At 48.5% G+C, this 19,662-nt stretch overlaps 4 protein-coding genes across 4 annotated transcripts; 2 read left to right on the top strand and 2 right to left on the bottom strand.

The window, feature by feature from the left end:
- Window positions 1–4,264: 4,264 nt before the first annotated feature.
- On the top strand, window positions 4,265–5,752 carry ATNIH1004_009757 (uncharacterized protein; the record flags this gene model as incomplete). Its single annotated transcript, XM_033574339.1, has 1 exon — window positions 4,265–5,752. The coding sequence occupies one exon, from the start codon at window positions 4,265–4,267 to the stop codon at window positions 5,750–5,752; it is 1,488 nt and encodes a 495-aa protein (XP_033422357.1).
- A 1,694-nt stretch (window positions 5,753–7,446) lies between these two features.
- On the bottom strand, window positions 7,447–11,675 carry ATNIH1004_009758 (putative nicotinamide nucleotide transhydrogenase; the record flags this gene model as incomplete). Its single annotated transcript, XM_033574340.1, has 19 exons — window positions 7,447–7,478; window positions 7,523–7,597; window positions 7,647–7,838; window positions 7,882–8,050; window positions 8,097–8,243; window positions 8,293–8,426; window positions 8,472–8,726; window positions 8,773–8,943; window positions 9,010–9,171; window positions 9,222–9,362; window positions 9,410–9,562; window positions 9,630–10,088; window positions 10,142–10,259; window positions 10,310–10,570; window positions 10,632–10,694; window positions 10,742–10,748; window positions 10,806–10,895; window positions 11,013–11,502; window positions 11,579–11,675. 19 exons carry the CDS (start codon window positions 11,673–11,675, stop codon window positions 7,447–7,449), a joined length of 3,216 nt encoding a protein of 1,071 aa, XP_033422358.1.
- A 1,524-nt stretch (window positions 11,676–13,199) lies between these two features.
- On the top strand, window positions 13,200–15,498 carry ATNIH1004_009759 (putative amino acid permease; the record flags this gene model as incomplete). The annotated part of the gene is made up of 10 exons (XM_033574341.1): window positions 13,200–13,313; window positions 13,380–13,400; window positions 13,451–13,499; window positions 13,561–13,636; window positions 13,696–13,921; window positions 13,978–14,098; window positions 14,152–14,495; window positions 14,549–14,671; window positions 14,736–15,138; window positions 15,257–15,498. 10 exons carry the CDS (start codon window positions 13,200–13,202, stop codon window positions 15,496–15,498), a joined length of 1,719 nt encoding a protein of 572 aa, XP_033422359.1.
- Window positions 15,499–16,147: 649 nt separating this feature from the next.
- On the bottom strand, window positions 16,148–18,000 carry ATNIH1004_009760 (Zn(II)2Cys6 transcription factor; the record flags this gene model as incomplete). The annotated part of the gene is made up of 3 exons (XM_033574342.1): window positions 16,148–16,261; window positions 16,318–17,121; window positions 17,179–18,000. 3 exons carry the CDS (start codon window positions 17,998–18,000, stop codon window positions 16,148–16,150), a joined length of 1,740 nt encoding a protein of 579 aa, XP_033422360.1.
- Between the last annotated feature and the right edge of the window lie 1,662 nt (window positions 18,001–19,662).

The raw sequence follows: 19,662 nt of genomic DNA on the forward strand, positions 1-19,662 counted from the left end.
ATAACTATTGATCAAAAACAGGGTCGGATGAAAATCGAATCAAATCAAAGCGGAACTTATAACATGATGATATGATATATGATAGTGTGACGTTTACCCCTCCTCCAGACGTCTTTCCTATTGCTCCACCGCTGAAGATCATCTCGGTCTGCGCAGGCTATTGTTTCCAAGGTACATTAGTGATTTCCTAAGTGGTGACGGTTCACTTGACTCGGAGGGAGTACCCATATTCTGTACAGTGTGGAATATTATACTATTTTATTTTATTTTATTTTTGTTTAGTATTATTTGGTCTCATTGTTTGATTAAAGTCAGTTTGAACTGGAATCACCCGTACATACTCCGTACCTGCTGTTCTCTGCAGGTTCTCTGTAGGACTAGTGGATACGTAGAATATGTAGTATACCGGCAGAAGAGGGGAAGGGATCTTAGGTGCTGGCTGATTCCGGTCCATGACGATCGCTGTCATGGAAAAGATGCTGGTCAAATGTTCCTTCTCCCTGTCGCAGGAGCACAGGACCATCTTTCATTACTCGCGTTGACCGTGTCATCCTCAGAGTATGTAGGGTTCGAAGAATACATAATATCAAATATCTATCTGTCTAGTGTATATACTGGAATCTACAGAGTGACAGTCCTGGATTCTTTCATCAGTACGGAGTACTCCGTACAGGGTATGAGAATCCTACCTTAATCCATCACATTCGGCAGCGATTTAAATAGGAAATCCGGGTATTTATCCTTGTCGGATGGCCAGCCATGCAATGCAATATAAAACTAATGTAGACCTAATTTAATTTAACTTAATAATGCACTTCATTCTTCACCTTTCAGACCAGACCAGGGAGGGGGTTTCTATCCACCTTTCCCCAATTTCCATACCCCATCTGCCCAGGTAAGTATGGACATTCTTGGCTCCCCCTGATTTTGTGGACCTGTCACCCTGTCATCCGTCTGTGCCTGCATAGCCAGGACAGATCCCGCTGTACTCCGTAATAATGGGGTGATATTGCCGGGGTGCAAAGTTTGATTTGATTTGCAACTGGTGTTTTCTCAGTCATGTACATACATACATACTGTACTCCGTACGTACAGCCAGAAATATGTACGTCAGAACGGAGTATGTAGTACGAGTACCCGATCGATAGGACATTGTATGCCAAGTATTGAAGTTATTTACGATAAGCGATAAACGCATACCATTCCAAACTATCTTATCGATTTCCTCACGATCGCATATGATACCGCGTATCATATCTCAATATTAATTCCCGCCTTGCAAGAATTGACTACCGTGTTAGTTCAAGGTTGACTCCTGTCTATCATGGCTTGGCCGGTAGGCTTAGCCGTTGGCTTACCACGTATGGATGATCGCGTTCCTGATCGAAACTTCATCGAAAATTTAAATGAACGGCATGCCTCGTCCTCGTCATAGCCATCGTCATCGTCGGGGTATTGCAAGGATACTGAGTCGTAGCAAGGGGCCAAAAGACTAGAGAGGGAGAGATGGGCTGGGAGGCTGGCTGGTAAGTCTGGCATCTACGGAGTAAATAATTAGATAGCATCCAGACTACCTACACTCTGCACACCTTACTCCATACTCGATGATCCGTTGCCCCAAGCCATGGTTTCCCGCCTGGGGAAGAACATGGACTGGTGGTTGGGCGGGACGCGTTGCAGATGATACATGCCCAGACGGGTCAGCTCAATCAATATATCCAGATTTGAAGTTAGAGTAGCATCCCGCTCAATACTTTCATGCAGAGTGTAGAATCTTGCGGGCTGGATAAGAGCATACACATGGTTGGACGCGCGTAGACGGCAAGGAGGACTTATAGAGTTCTGTATAGGCATGGCTTGAGCTGCATACATATGTACTGTTCAAGTACTCCGGACTTGGGGAAGCCTAGTATCCGTATGCATCTTCAATACATATTCTTCCAGCCACATGTCTATGATCCCATTTATGCATACCGTATCTGTTAAGATCGCCGAGTCGAGTCGAGTATTGGTCTCCAAAAATAGGAACTGAGTCGCGATGAATCCCCTAGATGCAATTGCGGTTGTTTCATAATGCAACCGGTGCGTTCCTGCAGTTTAACGGGCGAACCGACCTCTTGAGATTTTGCTTTTCTTCCGGGATTGCATCCAAAGGATGTTGTTCATGCAAGAATTACGTATGTAACTATGGAGTACTCCGTAAGTGCTCCTCCATATGGAGGGTCGCACTGCCAACCTCCCATAATTCCCGTTCCTAATACGTATGTCCGAAGAACAAGAACTGAACTCTCCAGCGAGATAGCAGTGCAGAAATACATAAATAAATAAATGAAGATCGGTTCGAACAGCTTCCAAGAAGCTAAGAACACCGAGTGAAACCGTTCTCGGCTATTTCACCCGAGTGTGGGGGATCCGATCGTCACAAGAACCATTCAACCAAACGACCAAGTCGGTTCAACCAAGAGAGGATAGACACTGGACCGTCCAGAGAACCACTCCGTAATCCAGGTACCAGTCGAGAGGCGTGGTATGTGACCCCTATTGGGATTTTGGGGGCTGCTGCAAGGGCGAGAGTCTGGTACTGTAGGGGAGAGTTTGGGTCTAATTCGTGGATCGGGAAGTTTCCCAGTCTTTGGACCGAATTTGGTGCGACGAAAAGGGATATGATCTTTTTTTTCCTTTTTTTTTTTTTCTTGCTTTTTCCACTTGCCTTCTGTTACAACTCTGAGTGAATTTTAGAGGATAGTTCGCACCCCTAGAGGTATGGTGTGTTTGAGGTATACATACTCCACCATGCTGGAGCAGCGGTGGCAGACTTGGCACTTCTGGTTTCTTACACACTTGCGATCGCAGAGACTTGTCAAGGGGATCCATCTGTTGGAAGGATTCGTTTCTTTGTGATCACGGCTACAATTTCTGGAATAGGAGAAATAAATATATAGAGATAAAGACAATCACTGAAGAATGAATTTGAGGGAGGCCAAAAAAATAAAAATAAAAGAAAGGATGATCGGATCCACAGCAAACTCAGGCGGTGGAGTCTGCGCTCAACGCTCCGTTCGTAGCCTGTATCAGTCTCAGTCTCATCTCGCGATGATCATCTCCACGCGAATTTTCAAGAACTGATGCTACTTCAAGTAACCATTGCGGTTGACAGTGCCAGAGTCTCTCTGATGGATGAAAATTCGCCCTCCTTTTGTCTATTCGTGCCAGAGACCATACTGCGTCCAGTGTCCTGATCAAGGCTTATCTGACCACATGGCCCCGAAACTCTTGGCAGGGCGTGATTATCGCAAGCAAGGCGCAATCTGGATGGTGCGGCGATGCCCGTCTAGCTGCATACTCGTTGCCTTCTGGTCTGTTCCGTCCCGTATTCTGTACACTGTATTCTGTACTTCGTACTGTGTACTTTCTACCTGGATACTCCGTCCTTCAGGAGGTAGAATGCATTGACCTCCTTGACAGCTCCAGTTGATACATCCATTTTGTCCACGAACTTAACGCTTCGGTTGGATCGATCCGAGATGTCAGGAAAGGAATATTTACAGAGTACGAATGATCAGTAATAATAAATAAATAAATATGATGCAAGGGTTTGAAATCCTGAAGCACCGATGTAATTCTAGGCAAGGAAGACACTGTAAGAGAAAAAAAAAAGATAAAAAAAAGATAAAAAAAAATAAATAAAAAAAAAAGTCAGGCACCGCACGTGCAGCAACACGGATCTCCCTGATGCTTTTAGTCTCTGACAACAATCATTGAACCAAGGTCCCGGTGGATCATTTCAAGTGGTCCGTCCTTCTCCAGTGTTGAGCGATGATGATCGATGGCTTGATGGATGCATTCATTCATTCGTTCATTATTCATTTGTCAATTCCCTCCTTCAGAGACCTGGATCCACTCCTTTCGAGCATGCCAGCCCGTGTGGGCCAGGAGAACTAACTGCTGGGATATATTCTCCTCCTCTTCCTCTTCCTACCATATTTGATTCTTACCTATCGTCTCCTCTGTTGGTTGCCTTTACATCGTCCTGTCTTCCTATCCTTTCGCCCCCTCTTTCCTGTGTCATCTTGCATATGTCCCGATTCTTCTGGGGGCTGTACCACCAGCTTACTACCTCGTTCCAGTTGGATTCCTCCCCGTTGCCTCATTAAGACCTATCTGCCTTAATTTTCTAATTTTTAATAATTTCGATTTCTCTTCGGCTTTTACCTTAAACCTTTTTCTCTCCCTCCTGACCCTTCACGGGCAGTGCTGGAAAGTCATGTATGAACCCGCTGGTTCTCTCCATCTTCCCTACATCAAACAACAACCTCTCCCGCGACGATACGAGTCCGAAGAGGAGGACATCTCGGAGCCCGAGTTGAGTGGCCAAGAAAACGCCCTTTCGCCTGTGGAAACCTGCCAGGAGCACGGCACATTCGACTCCGACGCCAGTGCGGACGAGCTGTCGAATGCTGATCCCTCCGAGTCTGTTATGGAGAAGGCTGCATTACCCTGTCTCCTGTCACCATTGCCATCATCCCGACCTGTCTCGATGGACACCGTCAAGCGAAGCAGTAGCACCACCTATGTGGCAGACTCGTACATCTTTGATCGTGATGAGAGCGTGATCATTGAGCTGCCATCACCGGATTCAACCTCGCCATTGCACTCCCCCTCCTTCCTCCAACCCAACGTCTACATGCCGCCCGACTCCCCTGCGCCGTCGTCGACGAGGCGATCTTCTGCATCGTCCATCTACTCGGACGACGGCACTGACCTGCTCGTAGCAGAACGGGTCACATATGTCGGACCAATGACTAAACCTAATATAGTCCTAATTAGCCCAGTCACGGAGCATTCGTCTCCTGTATCGGAAAAGTCCATGCCGGCTTCCACTGCCCATCGGGCCACTAGCAAGTCGTCGCGGGACCAGCTAGGCTTTTACAACCTAAAACCCGCCGCATCATCACAACCGTTCCTGGGAAGCGCTGTCTGTGACAATGCACGGTCGAGGAAGAGTGGTCTACGCCTGAACACGACGGATCTGGGTGGCCCCTCGACCGAGTCGAACCGGCAGTTCACGGGGATGCCCGAGTCCGCTCCTCCCAAGTCGCACTGCACTCACTCGATGTCATCCTCACGGCCGAAGACCGCCGTTTCCGAGAAGGCGTCTTTGAACCCTTTCACACGGTCTCGCGCTCCCACGGATTCTCTTCGACGCCCACCGTCGATCCAGAGTATTCGCAGCGCCCACGTACCATTTTTCCATGGACGAAATAACTCGATGTATCCCGGCGACGACTCTTACGGCCTGCCCATTTCCTGTTCTCCTTCCGCGGCCAGTTCTGATTTCTCAGTCTCGCCCCTGAACAGCCGGCCTCCTTCTCGCACTCCCAGCCCCGCGTCGTACTACAACTCTCCGACCTTCGCTCGACACCGGTCCAACTCCGTGTACAGCGTGTCCAGCGTGCCCGGCAACAAAAGCAATCATACGCCATTGCCCATTCGGAATTCTCTGATGAAAAGCTCGACAGCCTCGAGTGTCTATTCCTCCAGCAGTCTTCGCTCCGAAGTCGACAGCGTGCACAGCTTGGATCCGAATGACCTGGAAGAGACGGACGAAAAGTTGAACAGACTCCGACGGAAGAAAAGTCTACGGCGGTTCAAGGAGCCAAAGACCGACCCCGAACAGACCACGAAAAGTTTCATGGGGTTCATGTTGAGGAGCAAGAGAAAGTCTATCTCTGTTAAACAGCCTAATGCCTAATTTCTATTTTGTATCTCATTAATTCAATGCTTTTACGACATGGTCAGCCCAGTTGCACCACCTGATCTTTTCTTTTTATTTTATTTGTGGGTATTGATATCTCAGCGACTTGGCGTTCGGATTAGGATCGGGCGAATTGATGCTATTCTTCCTGTTTTACTCATTGCTAATTCTCCTGTCCCCACCCGCCGGTGGGAAGCGGGACTTCGTTTCATGTACTATAGATAGACTACGTGTTGACCACTGTTTTGGAATTGAGTATTACCTGCGTGGACGAACTGGATTCTTCCATACACTTCAAATCAAATCATACTATGACACACGCTTTTTTGACTCTGTAATAGAGGGATTGTGCATATTAATTGATCAACCACGACCCGTGGAATTAGTCAATCAACCACGCGGATGACATGATAAACCTCGAGCTACCCAACCCAGTGACATAAGTGGATACTTACAATAACTGGAAAAAAGAAGGAAGGAATAAATTTCCATTCCATTCATTCCTCGAGCCTTCGAACTTCCGTTCGAACCTTCGACCGATTGATCTGGGAAATGATAATCAGACATGAAACAGCACCCAACGACCGTAAATATGGATGATCGTCCCCAGCTGAAACAAACACCTATCAGCACCGACGATGGGTTGTGCTCCGTTGGGTCTACCAAGTTACTAGGTAGTTTGTGGGTTTTTCATTTTTGAGCCTCAGTTCCATCCGTTCTTTTCAAAAAATAAAAACAAATGCTTCCAGTTGTGTTCTGATGATATTTAAGATTTGTCTTTGTGATTTGTTTTATATTTCTTATCTTTGCTTCTAAAACACTACGTATATCCTACCTACTCTACCTTATTCTGGTAATACTAGAACAAGAATGTCAGACCTAATCTAATGAATTAATATACTATTAATCTACCCTGGATGAACGAGTATATTAAATCAATGAATTAATTATCTAATCGAATCAAATAGCCATAGTTTATCCTAATCCATTATCCTGCGTGGGGACGGGATGACACGGCACTTAGATTAAATAAATGTATAGTATAATATTATATTATTATATTGCGAACTATAATATATTGTAAAATTTATTATAATATGTCGGGATTAGGTCAGGTGGAAAGTCTACCTGCTAGACACGGCATTTTCTACCTAGGTATGTATATACTGTATAGCATAATCCTACGGATAAAACGGATGTTACCTATTGTACTGTGTTCTGTGTACGTTACATGTAGAGATCAATCATGGAGAACCAAGTTTGGAATGACCGAACTAAACCGACCCGAATCGTCATAAACCTCTCAATCATAGATAATAGACGACAGGTGGGTGCTTGAGTCATGGATGCGCGTGTACCTACTTACTTGTCTGACGGACAGGGTGAGTAATGGAATCCATCGTGTCTCGTGATTGCGGGGCTTGTTTCTCGCTTGGAGGTAGGAGTGCTTCTGTTTGTTTCTCAGCTACCCTTAACCAAGAAGACATCGGATATCTCATGTAGGATTAACTGCTACTGCCATATATGAGGCGTCATAAGCCATAGCCACAGTAAAGTTCTTGATTCAGGATTGTCCAGGATTATCGATCTCTATCTCCGGATCTACTCAATCCATCAATCGATGGATTCCTATCCCGATAACATGATGCTAACAGTTAAGAACTCATAAAGCAAACAGAATTTGACCGTATCTATTTACGTGCCTCAAGGCTGGCTTTGATAGCTGCAAACAATCAGAATGGGCCTCCAAAAGGCAAGAGAACTTACCATCGCAGGAAGTCTTCGCATCGCCAAACAGCATCCGGGTGCCAGGCATGTAAAACATTGGATTAGGCACATCCGCTGCGTTGCCGTCAGTATGCTCTCTTTACTGCTATTCGATCAATCTCACCGTATCCACTGGACATGCCACGCTTCATGACGATCACTTCCTTGCTCTTCCACGCTTGCAACACCGGCATACCGGAAATGGGGGAATCGGGCTCCAATGCGCTGGGGTTGACGGTATCATTTGCGCCAATCACGAGCGTCACATCTGTGTCAGAAAAGTCGTCGTTGATTTCATCCATTTCCAGAACGACTTCTGGGGTTAGCCCTGGCTCAGTCGGACCAAGAGGAGGACTTACTATCGTAAGGGACCGAAGCCTCCGCAAGAAGCACGTTGCACTGTCCAGGCATTCTTCCAGCGACCGGATGGATCGCAAAACGTACATTGATGCCTTTGGCTCGTAGCATATGGGTTATCTCGGCGAGTGCATACTGTGCCTTGGCCACAGCCATGCCGTATCCAACAATCTGGTGCCTGTTAGCGGGTATATCAACGCGGTCAAGATTGGCGTACAATAATGACGTTTTCCGCGTTGGATAAAGCCTCGACTGTGTCATCAACAGTGGTCTGCGTGACTTGTCCTTCAATCTTCTTCGCTTGCTGAGGAGCTGCGATACCGCCAAACAGCACGTTGGTGAGGGAACGATTCATGGCGACGCACTTATCCAGCGTTAGTACCATTTCTAAGATCCCAAAACGTATTTCTCACCATGATATACGACAAAATCGAACCGCTGACTCCGATTAGAGACCCTACGCTTGTAAGCAGCGGATTGTTGAGCATAAGACCCTCAGCGACCAAGGCAAATCCCGAATATGCGTTGAGGACTGTGATGACAACGGCTATTGACTGTTAGCACTCGATCTGGAAAACTCGGAGAGACATACGCATATCGGCCCCACCAATGGCAGCGGTGGTCGTGTAGCCCTTTAAAAAGCTGAGTGCGGTGTTCGCACCCAGACATGTGGCCGCGATAACTGGGTTTGCCGGAGCCATGGAAACGAAGGCGCTCATGGTGGCTATGTTAGTCCCGAGTAAAGTGGAATTGACCAAATGTCGACCTGGCAGGATCAGAGGCTTGGACGACATACGTCCTGCCAGTTTCATGAAAGCGACAATTGAGCCCGTGAAAGTAACCCCACCTACTATAGTTAGCATCCTATGTTTTTGTCTGCCTGCTTAACACACCTATAAGCACACCCAAGTAGGCAGTCACCATGTGCAGTGTGGAAATGTGCGCTATATCTGTAAGGACGCTTCCGATACTTGTGAGGACAGCTGCCAAACCGACTACAGAATGAAGGGCAGCAACGGTTTGAGGGAGCCCCGTTGGTGTAATACGACGCCCAATCAGTGCTCCTGCGAATCAATAATGAGAAAATGTTGAATAAAAGTGGACAGATGTGCGATTAATTTGAGACATACCAGCAACAGCGCCCACGCCAGCAACGGCGCCGAACTGAGTCAACACTTCATGCGAAAACCCTACAGCTGCGAGGGAAGCTAAAATTCCTGATACTACACCTAAGATACCAAGGATGTTCCCTCGGCGCGCTGTCTGCTGCGACGCAAGGCCCGAAATTGAGGCTAGCAGTCATATCAGCATTAAAAGCCAAGTTGTTGATAGTGCCACATACCCATGCACAGCAAACTGCTTACGAGATATCCAGCTTGCACCAGTCCAGCCATTCCAGTACTGGCAGCGGCGAGGAATCCCCCACCGAAAAGAAGACCCGGTATAGCATAGAGCCATGGGTACTCAGGTGGATCGGTTGGGCCTGGTTCTAGTAAGCAGGTATAAAGTGATAGGGACAGGCATACCCACGTTTGAACATGTCCAGCATGCGCTTTGTTACAACGAACCCTCCTGAGACATTCATAAATGCTAAAAGCACGGAAGCTGCTCCGAGGTACTCTGGAATTGTGCTGGGGATATATCCACCGCCCATGATGAAAAACCCACCAATGCCGACCATACCTGAAGGTGGATATCATCCATCAGCATTAAGTCATCTGCCAGAAAAAAGGTAGGGGGGGATACCCACCTGAAATTGCATTGGTGACGCTCATCAAGGGAGAGTGGAGAGACGGCGCAACGCCCCATACAGCACGATAACCAACAAGTCCAGCGAGTCCAAACGTCATCATGTTGCTCATAAAAATAGGACCTGTCGCCTTTCCTAGGGCAAGAGCGGTGCCCAAACCAGCAGTCACGGTCGTCACATCACGCGTGGCCTTTTGCCACGGAGTCAGGGCTAGCTGTGCTTTCTCCTTTGCAGGCGTTGCTGCCGCTTCTACTTTCGGCGTGGGTGAGGGCGCTGGGCGTGGTGCTGGGGGTAGAATTTCACCATTAAGAGTAACGATCGAACCGCGAACCACTTCATCGTTCAAGTCAATGCCGAAGGACTTTTCCTGTGGCGCCATAGACAGCAGGTACTTTGTGACGTTGTTGGAGTACAGCGTAGATGATTGAGTTGGCAGCCGCGACGGGAAATCGGTGTACCCTGTATCCAGTCAGTTCCAGGCAAGACATGATAATTCCATAGGGCTGGCATACCAATAACGGTTACATCCTTGTAGCTTGTTAATTGCCCGGGAACGGTTGCCTCGCAATTGCCGCCAGCCTCTGCTGCAAGATCGACAATGACAGATCCCGGCTTCATAGCCGCAATCATCTTGAATGATATGAGTGACAGTCCACGTCCATTCACTAGAAATGTCTTACCTCTTTGGTGATAAGCTTTGGTGCTGGCTTTCCCGGAATGAGAGCGGTTGTGATGATAATGTCCACTTCGCGGCATTGTTCCATGAATAGCTTCATCTCGGCTTCAATAAACTCCTTGGACATTTCCTTGGCATATCCACCTTGTCCCGAGCCATCTTCCTGTATGTCTACTTCAATGAACTCCGCGCCCAAAGACTGGACTTGTTCACGGACAGCGGGACGGGTATCAAACCCACGAACGATAGCTCCCAAACGACGTGCCTAGAAGTTGAAGAGTTGGCACAGACAGATTATGACACGACAGAAACTGAAAGGAACTTACTGAAACAATGGCACTCAGCCCGGCCACACCGGCTCCGATAACCAAGACTTTACTAGGGGGTATCTGGTTGTCGCTATTAGTCCCATAATATCTTGCTCCGAAAGGAGTACAACCTTGCTGGATAACAAGTCTAATTAGCACGATTCTACAAATCAACCAAGCACAATGGCTTACCCAGCAGCAGTTACTTGACCCGTCAAGAAACGACCGAACTGGTTCGAGGCCTCCAACACAGCCTTGTATCCGGCAATGTTGGCCATGGAGCTAGATTGAATCAAGTTTATCAGTACGACATGATTTCATAATGGGTGCAGTGAAACATGCCTTAATGCATCGAATGTCTGTGCCCGAGAGATCCGTGGGACCATATCCATAGCAAACGCAGTGACACCACGCGAGGCAATGCTCTCCACGAGCTGTCTATTCTGAGCAGGATACAGAAATGAGATCACCGTGCTTCCTTGTCGGAGCGCCTCAATCTCGTTGATAGGACCTTCCTGCTGAGGACTGCGGACTTTCAAGACGATATTACTCTCGGACCATATGGCGGATCGATCAACTAGCGTCGCTCCGGCCTGTTCGTAGGCTTGATCGAGCAGCTGGGCCGCCTCCCCAGCACCACGCTCCACCAAGATACGCGAGATGCCTTTCTTACGCAGCAACGCGACATTCTGAGGTGTAAGCGCGACGCGCCGCTCATTCGGATACGTCTCGCGAGGCACTCCCACGGTCAAGGAAGAATACGGCACAACGGGAACAGGCGACGGAGAGGAGGAGCTGCTCGCGTTTCGTTTGGCGGCTTTGGCCCAGCTTGGAAGGGATAACGCTTCGTGGCTGCATATCAGGAAAGGCAGGTGTCGGGGTTGGACCACTGATGGGACAGTTTCAGAGTCAACACATTCTGGGGAGAGCTCTCACTTGATTGACACGCTAGAATCGCTCCTTACCTGGACGTTTAATCGAAAGAAGCGATCTTCCTGGGTAGGCACTAGGTACCGCACGACACGGACCCAGCGCCGACCGCAGTGAACGAGGGACACTCATGCTTGGTATCTACGACAACCAATGGACACGGCGCTGATGGGTCTTTCACAGAGTTTTCATCCCAATAGACCCTCGATAGCCCAGAGATCGAAGGGATAAGCATTCGCATCCGACCATGTCAGACCCGGATTGTCACGGACAAGAGGGAATTAGAAAGGAGGACGACCGAGGAGGGAGTGAAGGAGGACTTAGATGGCAATGTCCGATGTTTAAAGAGGGGGAAGGAATTAATCGCCGGACTCGGAGTTTGGGTAGACACTGAGGTAAGGTGCTGGGGCAGGTACGGATGGGTTCCTTGTTCCTTGTCCCTGCGCGGAGCTAATGAGAGGGGAGCGGCAAGAATCATGCCGACGCCAGCAAGGGGGCTGAGGATCCTCACGAGTCAATCGCGATCAATTATTTAGATCGGTTGATGGAACGGTGCCGCCAGCGATGTGACCAAGACTGGGAAATGAGGGGAAATGCGGGGGTGGACATGCATCGATGCATGAAGATGTCAGATGCATCGGATCTTGGCAGCGTCATCGCATCATCTCAACATCCATCATCGGTGGATTCCCAATCGACGCGGCGATGACGGGGGTTGGGAATCCCTCCCGCAGTCAGATGACTTTCTAGAAGGTATCACGTTGCATCACGGATCATTGGGGATGTAATGTCATTTGTTGAGTAACCCTCCCAGTATAGTAAAGTTAACGTATTAGGACTTTGTTTATTTGACCTATTTCTGTATATCACATCACAAACACCAGTATGCAAAATTAAGAGTTACAACAAAGCCCGTGCCAGTCCATGCTCTGGATATAGTACTGGGTATACAATTGGACCGGGAATGCATGGTATTATATGTAACTAGCCTTAATCAGATTAGTAAAGCATTCTCACTGGTAGCTGTCACCAATACCTTTTAGTTTTAACAGACAGCTAATTTCTAAATAAGAGTATAAAGCTAATCAGGAATATAGATGATGAGACTTTCCATTCTATACAAGTTCAAACTCCGGAATATTTGTCTTGTTTATCTTCTTAACCGATGACTCAGCAACTGCCTGAGTGCCTGGCGACGGCCTGCAATTTAAGGTACGCTCTCCATCAGACCCACGTAGAAATGAGTTGATTCCCACTTTTTTTTTATTATTTTTTTTGCAGTTGAATGAGAATCTTGCGGAGCAGACATCTCCGGTTAGTCTCTCCTCCCAACAGGATTCGAATTCGTACTAATGAACTAGTGTAGATCCATCCTCCTGTTTACTCGCTGCAGTGAATGCTCTGCCATTGCTGGTAGAAGGGACATCGCCCTTTTCGGCATAGCTCTATCACGCTATCCTTTTTTTTTTTTTTTTTTTTTTGCTGCTATTTTCCAGTGGGGTTGGCATGTCATCCCCCCCAAAAACTCCATCTTCAAGATCTAGTTATCATTATCAATAAATGTTTTAGATCTCCCGTTGCTCGAGTTTCCCCCGCTTTGCGATCTTCTATACCCCCTGGTCAAAGCGTCCGTTCCCTGTCAACCGTATTGCTGCCATGGCTCCCATGTCCCAGCAGCATTCGGATCTGATCGTCGAGCGCGATGTCCCGCCAATCGATGGAGAAGAAACCAGAAGCCAAACGGAGTCGCAAGACGATGCTGCTTTATTGGTGTGTATTATGTCAAGATCGACCTGCCCGGCCAATGCTTATGAAGTGCACGCTGACTGTATTTAGAGGACCATGGGCTACAAGCCCGTAAGTTTGATTCATATATACTTGATTCTAAAGCTTATGGATGATCCTAGGTCCTTCATCGGACGTATTCATTATTTGAGAACTTTGCGACCACCTTTGGTAAGGCAACTATGATCCACCTAATATCTGGTGTCCGGATTTCTGACCCGTCTATTCTCAGCCGCTCTGTACTTCGTTGGCGGTGTCCGCGTCACATTCAGTACCGGTATAGCAGCTGGTGGCAACTTGGCGTATTGGTATGTGCCGGCTAGACAACCCATTGCATGATGATCCAGGATATCCTAACATGTATCAGGACGAGTTACCTCGTCACGATGGTCTTTACGTTTATTTCAGCGGCCGTGATAGCGGAAGTGTGTTCGGCTTCGCCGTCAGCAGGCTCGATCTATCTCTGGGCTGCCGAAGCCGGTGGTCCTCGATTTGGACGGCTGCTCGGGTTTATCGTCGCCTGGTGGAGCACAACGGCATGGACCACCTTCTGTGCCAGTAACACCCAGGCGGCTGTAAACTACATGCTGTCGGTGAGCGACCAGTTCATCATACTCATCTCTTGACCAACTCGCTAACCACGAAGCAGGAACTGACCGTGTTCAACGTCGACTTCCCAACCGATACGTCCGATGTGAAATTCCGTGCTGTACAATGGATCTGCACGGAAGTCTTGCTGGCATTGGCAGCACTTCTGAACTTCATGCCTCGTATGTTGAATATCATCTAGCAGTTTATGTCCACACCACTCACTGCCCACCAGCCAAGTACTTTAGATGGGTGTTCTACTTCTCATCCTTCGTCGTCCTTCTGGACTTCTTCCTGAACGTCATCTGGTTACCCATCGGCGCCCACAACACCTGGGGTTTCCGCACCGCTGAAGAAGCCTTCATGTCCACGTACAACGGCACCGGCGCACCCCCCGCATGGAACTGGTGTCTATCATACCTCGCCACAGCTGGCATCTTGATCGGATTCGATGCTTCTGGTCACGTCGCTGAAGAGACCAAAAAAGCTTCTATCACCGCCGCCCGCGGAATCTTCTGGAGTACCATCGCCAGTGGAATCGGTGGCCTAGCAACCATCATTCTCTTCCTCTTCTGCGCTGTCCGTCTCTACCCATCCTCTACCTAACCTCCTGGCTAACCTAAACGCTACAGCCAAATCCTGAAACACTCTTCTCCTTTGGATCTCCTCAACCCTTCGTCCCTCTTTACGCTGTCGTCCTCGGCAAAGGCGGCCACATCTTCATGAACATTATCTGCGTCGTTGCTCTCTGGCTCGTACGTCCAGTTCTCCCTATCCACCCCCTAAACCTAAAACTGCCAACCTAACACGAAGTTCAAGAACACCGCCGTCGCCATTGTCGCCGCATCTCGTCTCGTTTTCGCCGTCGCCCGGGACGGCGTCCTCCCATTCTCCGGGTGGGTATCGCACGTCCATCTCGGCCAGCCACGCAACGCCGTCATCGTCGTCTGGACCGTCGCTTCTCTCATCACATGTACTCTTCTGCCATCTGACGTGGCATTCACCTCACTAGTCTCAGCAGCGGGAGTCCCTAGCGCAGCAGCGTACGGATTAATCTGTCTCGCCCGACTGATATGCACGCCGAAACGGTTCCCCAAACCGGCATGGAGTCTCGGTCGCCTGAGCAAGCCGTTCCAATTCATCGGAGTATTCTGGAATGGATGGGTCGTCGCCGTGCTGTTTTCTCCGTATGTGTTTCCAGTTACGGGGGCGAATTTAAACTGTAAGATTCTCACATTCGTAACTATTATCAACCTCATCCTCCTCTTCTTTTTCTCCCAAACTTTTTTATCCTAGTTCTTGAATATCCACGCTGACTATAATAATAATAATAATAATAGATGCCCCCATCATCATGGCCGGCGTGACCATCTTCGCTCTCATTTCATACATGGTCATGCCCGAGGACGCCTGGTTACCTCGAAACAGGATCTCGCATTTCATCGAAAGCAAGGGAGTGATGGAGACGGTTGAGGAAGTGGGAAGACGACCACTTACTTCTCATTCACCTGCAAGAGAAGAACAAGAGCATGATGGGCAGGGTGATAGGCACGTTACTACGGTTAGATCTAGAACAGGATAGAGAGAGGGGAATTGTAAGTTCCCTGGGTCCCGAGGGGAACTATCTAATTCAGGAGGAGGGCGTATATATCGGACATGAGGGTGCGGGTGGTGTATATTAGACATGTTATATACTAAAAGTTTGGAAAGCTTAGACTCGAAAGGAATTTAGATCATTTTATCCTTTTACATATATCTAGTTAGTAGGCTGGCGTCTGAGCGAATAAGCTGTAAATGTCTATCATCTATCTGTATATTTGCTTTTCAGGAAACCTGACGCATGGTGACCTGTGTATGTATATCCATTGCCATGTTCATCCTTCCGATGAACAGCCTTCAAATAAATAAACAAAAAAAAAAAAAGCAAGCCAAGCCAAGCCAAATAGCAAATACCCAGTGCCAAAGCTGCCAATGCGAGTGATCCCAGTAATTAATATTTGCACAGTCAAGGTGTATGTATAGGGTCCTGCCCTTTTCAGGCTTGTTTCTCTGTCCCTGAACTCCCGTCTTAAGATTCATAAGAAATGAATGGGCAATTTTGACCCTTCGCTAATAATATATCGACAAAATCCAAAAGAATGTTCAGTATGTTCAGTAAAGGACGATGATAGGGCATCAAGGTACGAAGAAATGACCGCCCTTGTTAATTCAGGGTATGTATGTTGGGTGTATCAGGGAAGAAGAATCGAGGTCCGGACCTCGTCCATCGTATCAACCCATCCTTCAGGAAAAGCCCGTTGCTTGAACCAGGCTTTTTCCAATTCCTCAAGGGCTTTGTCAACGTTCTAGGATCGAGTTAGTTAACTGGCCCCTCATACCACTGGATAATATGGCATCATACCTTGAATCCAAATCGTTGGAGATCGAGCATCGTTTGCCGTACCCATTTCTGCTCCTGTTCATCTCGGGATTCACGCCCAGCCGTGAAAAGGGGCCACAGAACCGCCAGCTGACCAACGTCTTTGGCGAGCTTTCTGATCAAATCCAGAACGCGAGATGCCAGCATGTCCATCACAGCTCTCTGGGGCTGCCGGTCAGGACGCTCAGCCGCCGACACTTTATGCAGGAAGATAGTCGTTGCCTTCTCATACGCCTGAACGCATCCGCTATACTCTACGACCTCCGGATAAGGATATTGTCGTAGGCTGTCATCACCCAAGTCGCCTAGCAGCTGAATGCATTGGGGGGCGCCGAGTCGCCACTCCGCTAGCCGGTTCATCAAGTCGCGAGATGTCATATCTTGCTGTTCATACGACATCCAACCTTGTTTCTTTGCGTTTCCGAAAGTACTAATAGCGACCTGGATCTCCATCATAACGGACCAGCACTGTCGTAGTTCAGCCAGCAGCTGGTTCTCGGCAAGAGTCTCGGACGAGAGACTTGGCGTACCCAAATTGTATTCCCAACCACCGCCATGGGTTCTCCAATAGCTGCCTTCAACTATTGTCCCTTCGGTGGAGGCACAAGAGCCTGCGACATCTAGGTAGGAAAGGAGGGAAACGAGAAACGGTCGCAGCGGATGGTTTGTTTCAGCGATGCGTTGAGCTTCCTTGGCGGGGTCATCATTCGGAACGAACAGGAGGCGATATATTTCGCGCGCCCCTTTGAGATGAACAGACCAGTTATGATGTTGAGAATCCATCATCTGACAGTATCAGCACATGTCCCTCGGACGGTCCGAGACGAGACCAAAACAACTTACCTCAAAGAGGCCCAGCAGTAGACAAGTAGCAAAATCGGTTAACTGCATATTTTGACTAGGTCGGTTGTATCTGGTCCTAAAGGATTTTACCACGTCGCCATACTTTGCCATGGCTTGTTGAAAGTGGGTAATCCGCTGTTGGCCTCTCGATGTATTTGCGAGGTGCAATGCACCCAAGGCTTGCATGGCGCTAGCCATCGAAGGGGATGATCGGGCAAGTTCGGGGAAATGCCGACGATAAGGGTTGATGTTGATAGAGTTATCGTAGATGAGCAACAGAGTTGCCACCCGGTCAATGAAGTGCGTATAATAACGGCTGTCGAGGTCTAACGTCGACGACATAAATTCCGCTGGAGAAATCGGGGCCTGAAAACGATATTTGACAGGTTTTATATCGGACAGCGTGGTAGGGGACACTACCACCGATTCCACAAGTTCATCGTCGTCATCGACTTCCCGCTTGATCATCTTCCCGTCTATTACGGGCGCAGGTGGCGTGCCAGTGATCAACTTCTTTTCACGCTTTCTTGACCCAGCCGAAGAGGATGAATCCTGTGCTTGTGGAGGACCGTAGACCTTGAAGGTCATCCGACCTTGCGTCCCGTCGCATTCGAGGCCGAGCCGAGAACAATTCCTGCACGAAGGCGAGGCTTCATCACAGCGAACATGGCGGCGGCGACACGTGGAGCAACCAGTGAAACCTCGGTGATGCCATCTGCGCACTCGCTTCCGTTTTTCAGACGGAGGAGCAGATGCAGCCTGGGGCTGAGGAGTGGAAGAGGGTTGCTTCACTGGAGCACAAATTACCGTATGAATCTCCATGGGCAGGGAGAGGCGAATAGATCAGAGAGGCGAGTGTGGGGTCGAGACATGAAGTTCTTCGACAGTAGAGGGGAGTGCGACAACGCGAGATTCCAGGGAGGTATATAAAGATTTACGGAGGCATGGGATGGGAAATGAAATGGAATGAAAGAAAAGGAAAGAAAATCAAATGAAATGGAACGATAAGATCCAGTTGGTATGGAATGGAGATGGATTCGCCGTCAGCACGAAGGAAGCGTGACTGGGGATTCCCAATGGGGAGGAACCGAAAGAAGGGGAAGAGAATCACTGGACCTGGTGGGGCAAGAATTTATTTTTTTTTTTTTTCCCTCTCTTTCCTTCTCTCTCGCTTCCTCTTGCTCCGGTACTTGGGTTTGGAAAAAGAAAAAAAAAAAAAAAATTCCTGCTTACCACTGGTTTTCCTTCCCTGACTTTTCCGCAGATCATCCATCCACCTATCCCCGACTCGTTCGTAGAGTTTGGCTGGAACTCTAGAGGGGTCGCGTGTTCTTTGGTTCCGAGGTAGGAAAAGACTGTCGTAGGAGTCTACCAGCAATACACTTCCAAGTTCCACTGGTGCAGTCCACAATCCACATCCCAGCCAGATGTTGATCGACCCTAGTGGTTGATCATGCCGTTCCCAGCTGCTGCGCAGTGCAACTTCACTAACTGGTCTAGTTGCAGGTTAACCTTTCATATGCTGGAAAATACCTCATCCATCCTTGCCAATGGAAACTGCCTTGGCCTTACTCTGCCTTTCGCACGAGAATCACTAGCCCGATTTTGCGCGGATTCCCCACAAGGTCCACTGCTTCGATTTCCCACTGGTGGGGTGATGATGCTGAAGCACTCGTGATTCGATGGTCGTACGAGCTAGAGGCTGGGATCCCCCTGGGGCTGCTAGTGATGATAATTTTGATCAGGGGACAACCGGGGCGTTGGTTGATGCCTCGAAGGATTCACGCCGACAGATGGACTCAGATGGACTAAACGCCTGCTATCTAAATTCGCCAAGTCCTTGGGGGGTCGGTGTAGAACACTTTACTCGAAGCAGTTGTCCCCATGTGTCTTCCAAGTGCCCTCCGATTCGAGTCCGCTGCAGCAGATTTGACACCACGTTCCCGGATCTCTTCGCATGGCTTTTTGACATAATAAACGGATGATGAAACAGGTCCCTAACCCTCTACGATTGACATTGCTTACCAATGTCTTCTAGAAGGTAACTAAGGGGAAAACTGGCAGTTCGTTCCAGCGATCAAACGGTCGTCCCTCTAGTTCAAGTTGAGATCCTAGTAAATACCACATACTAGTTGTCCCCTCCTAGGTGGGCTGATGGATCCCGTCCCGATACGCCACGTTCCCTTAATGCTAAGATTGCCAATTCAAATCGTCACAACAGACCAACGGACTTGGCGTTTGTCCGACTCCGAATGAACCTCCGTCTACGGATTCTTGCTTGACGTTGGCATCCTTTCGCTTAAATTCACAACTGATTGGATGAAGTTTGGAGATCTTCTCTCACCGAAGCCCATGGTTAGGAGGCTGAAGTCCCACGGTAGAATATGATCACTCATCTACCAAGACTCAATCAAACCAGGCTGAAGGTCCTTAGTTTCTTAAACTGAATCTGGTGGGTGACCAAGAGCTTCATCATGCACCATA

Source organism: Aspergillus tanneri, assembly GCF_003426965.1.
Source record: "Aspergillus tanneri strain NIH1004 chromosome Unknown AapTan_5_pilon_pilon_pilon, whole genome shotgun sequence".
Classification (NCBI taxonomy): Eukaryota; Fungi; Ascomycota; class Eurotiomycetes; order Eurotiales; family Aspergillaceae; genus Aspergillus; species Aspergillus tanneri.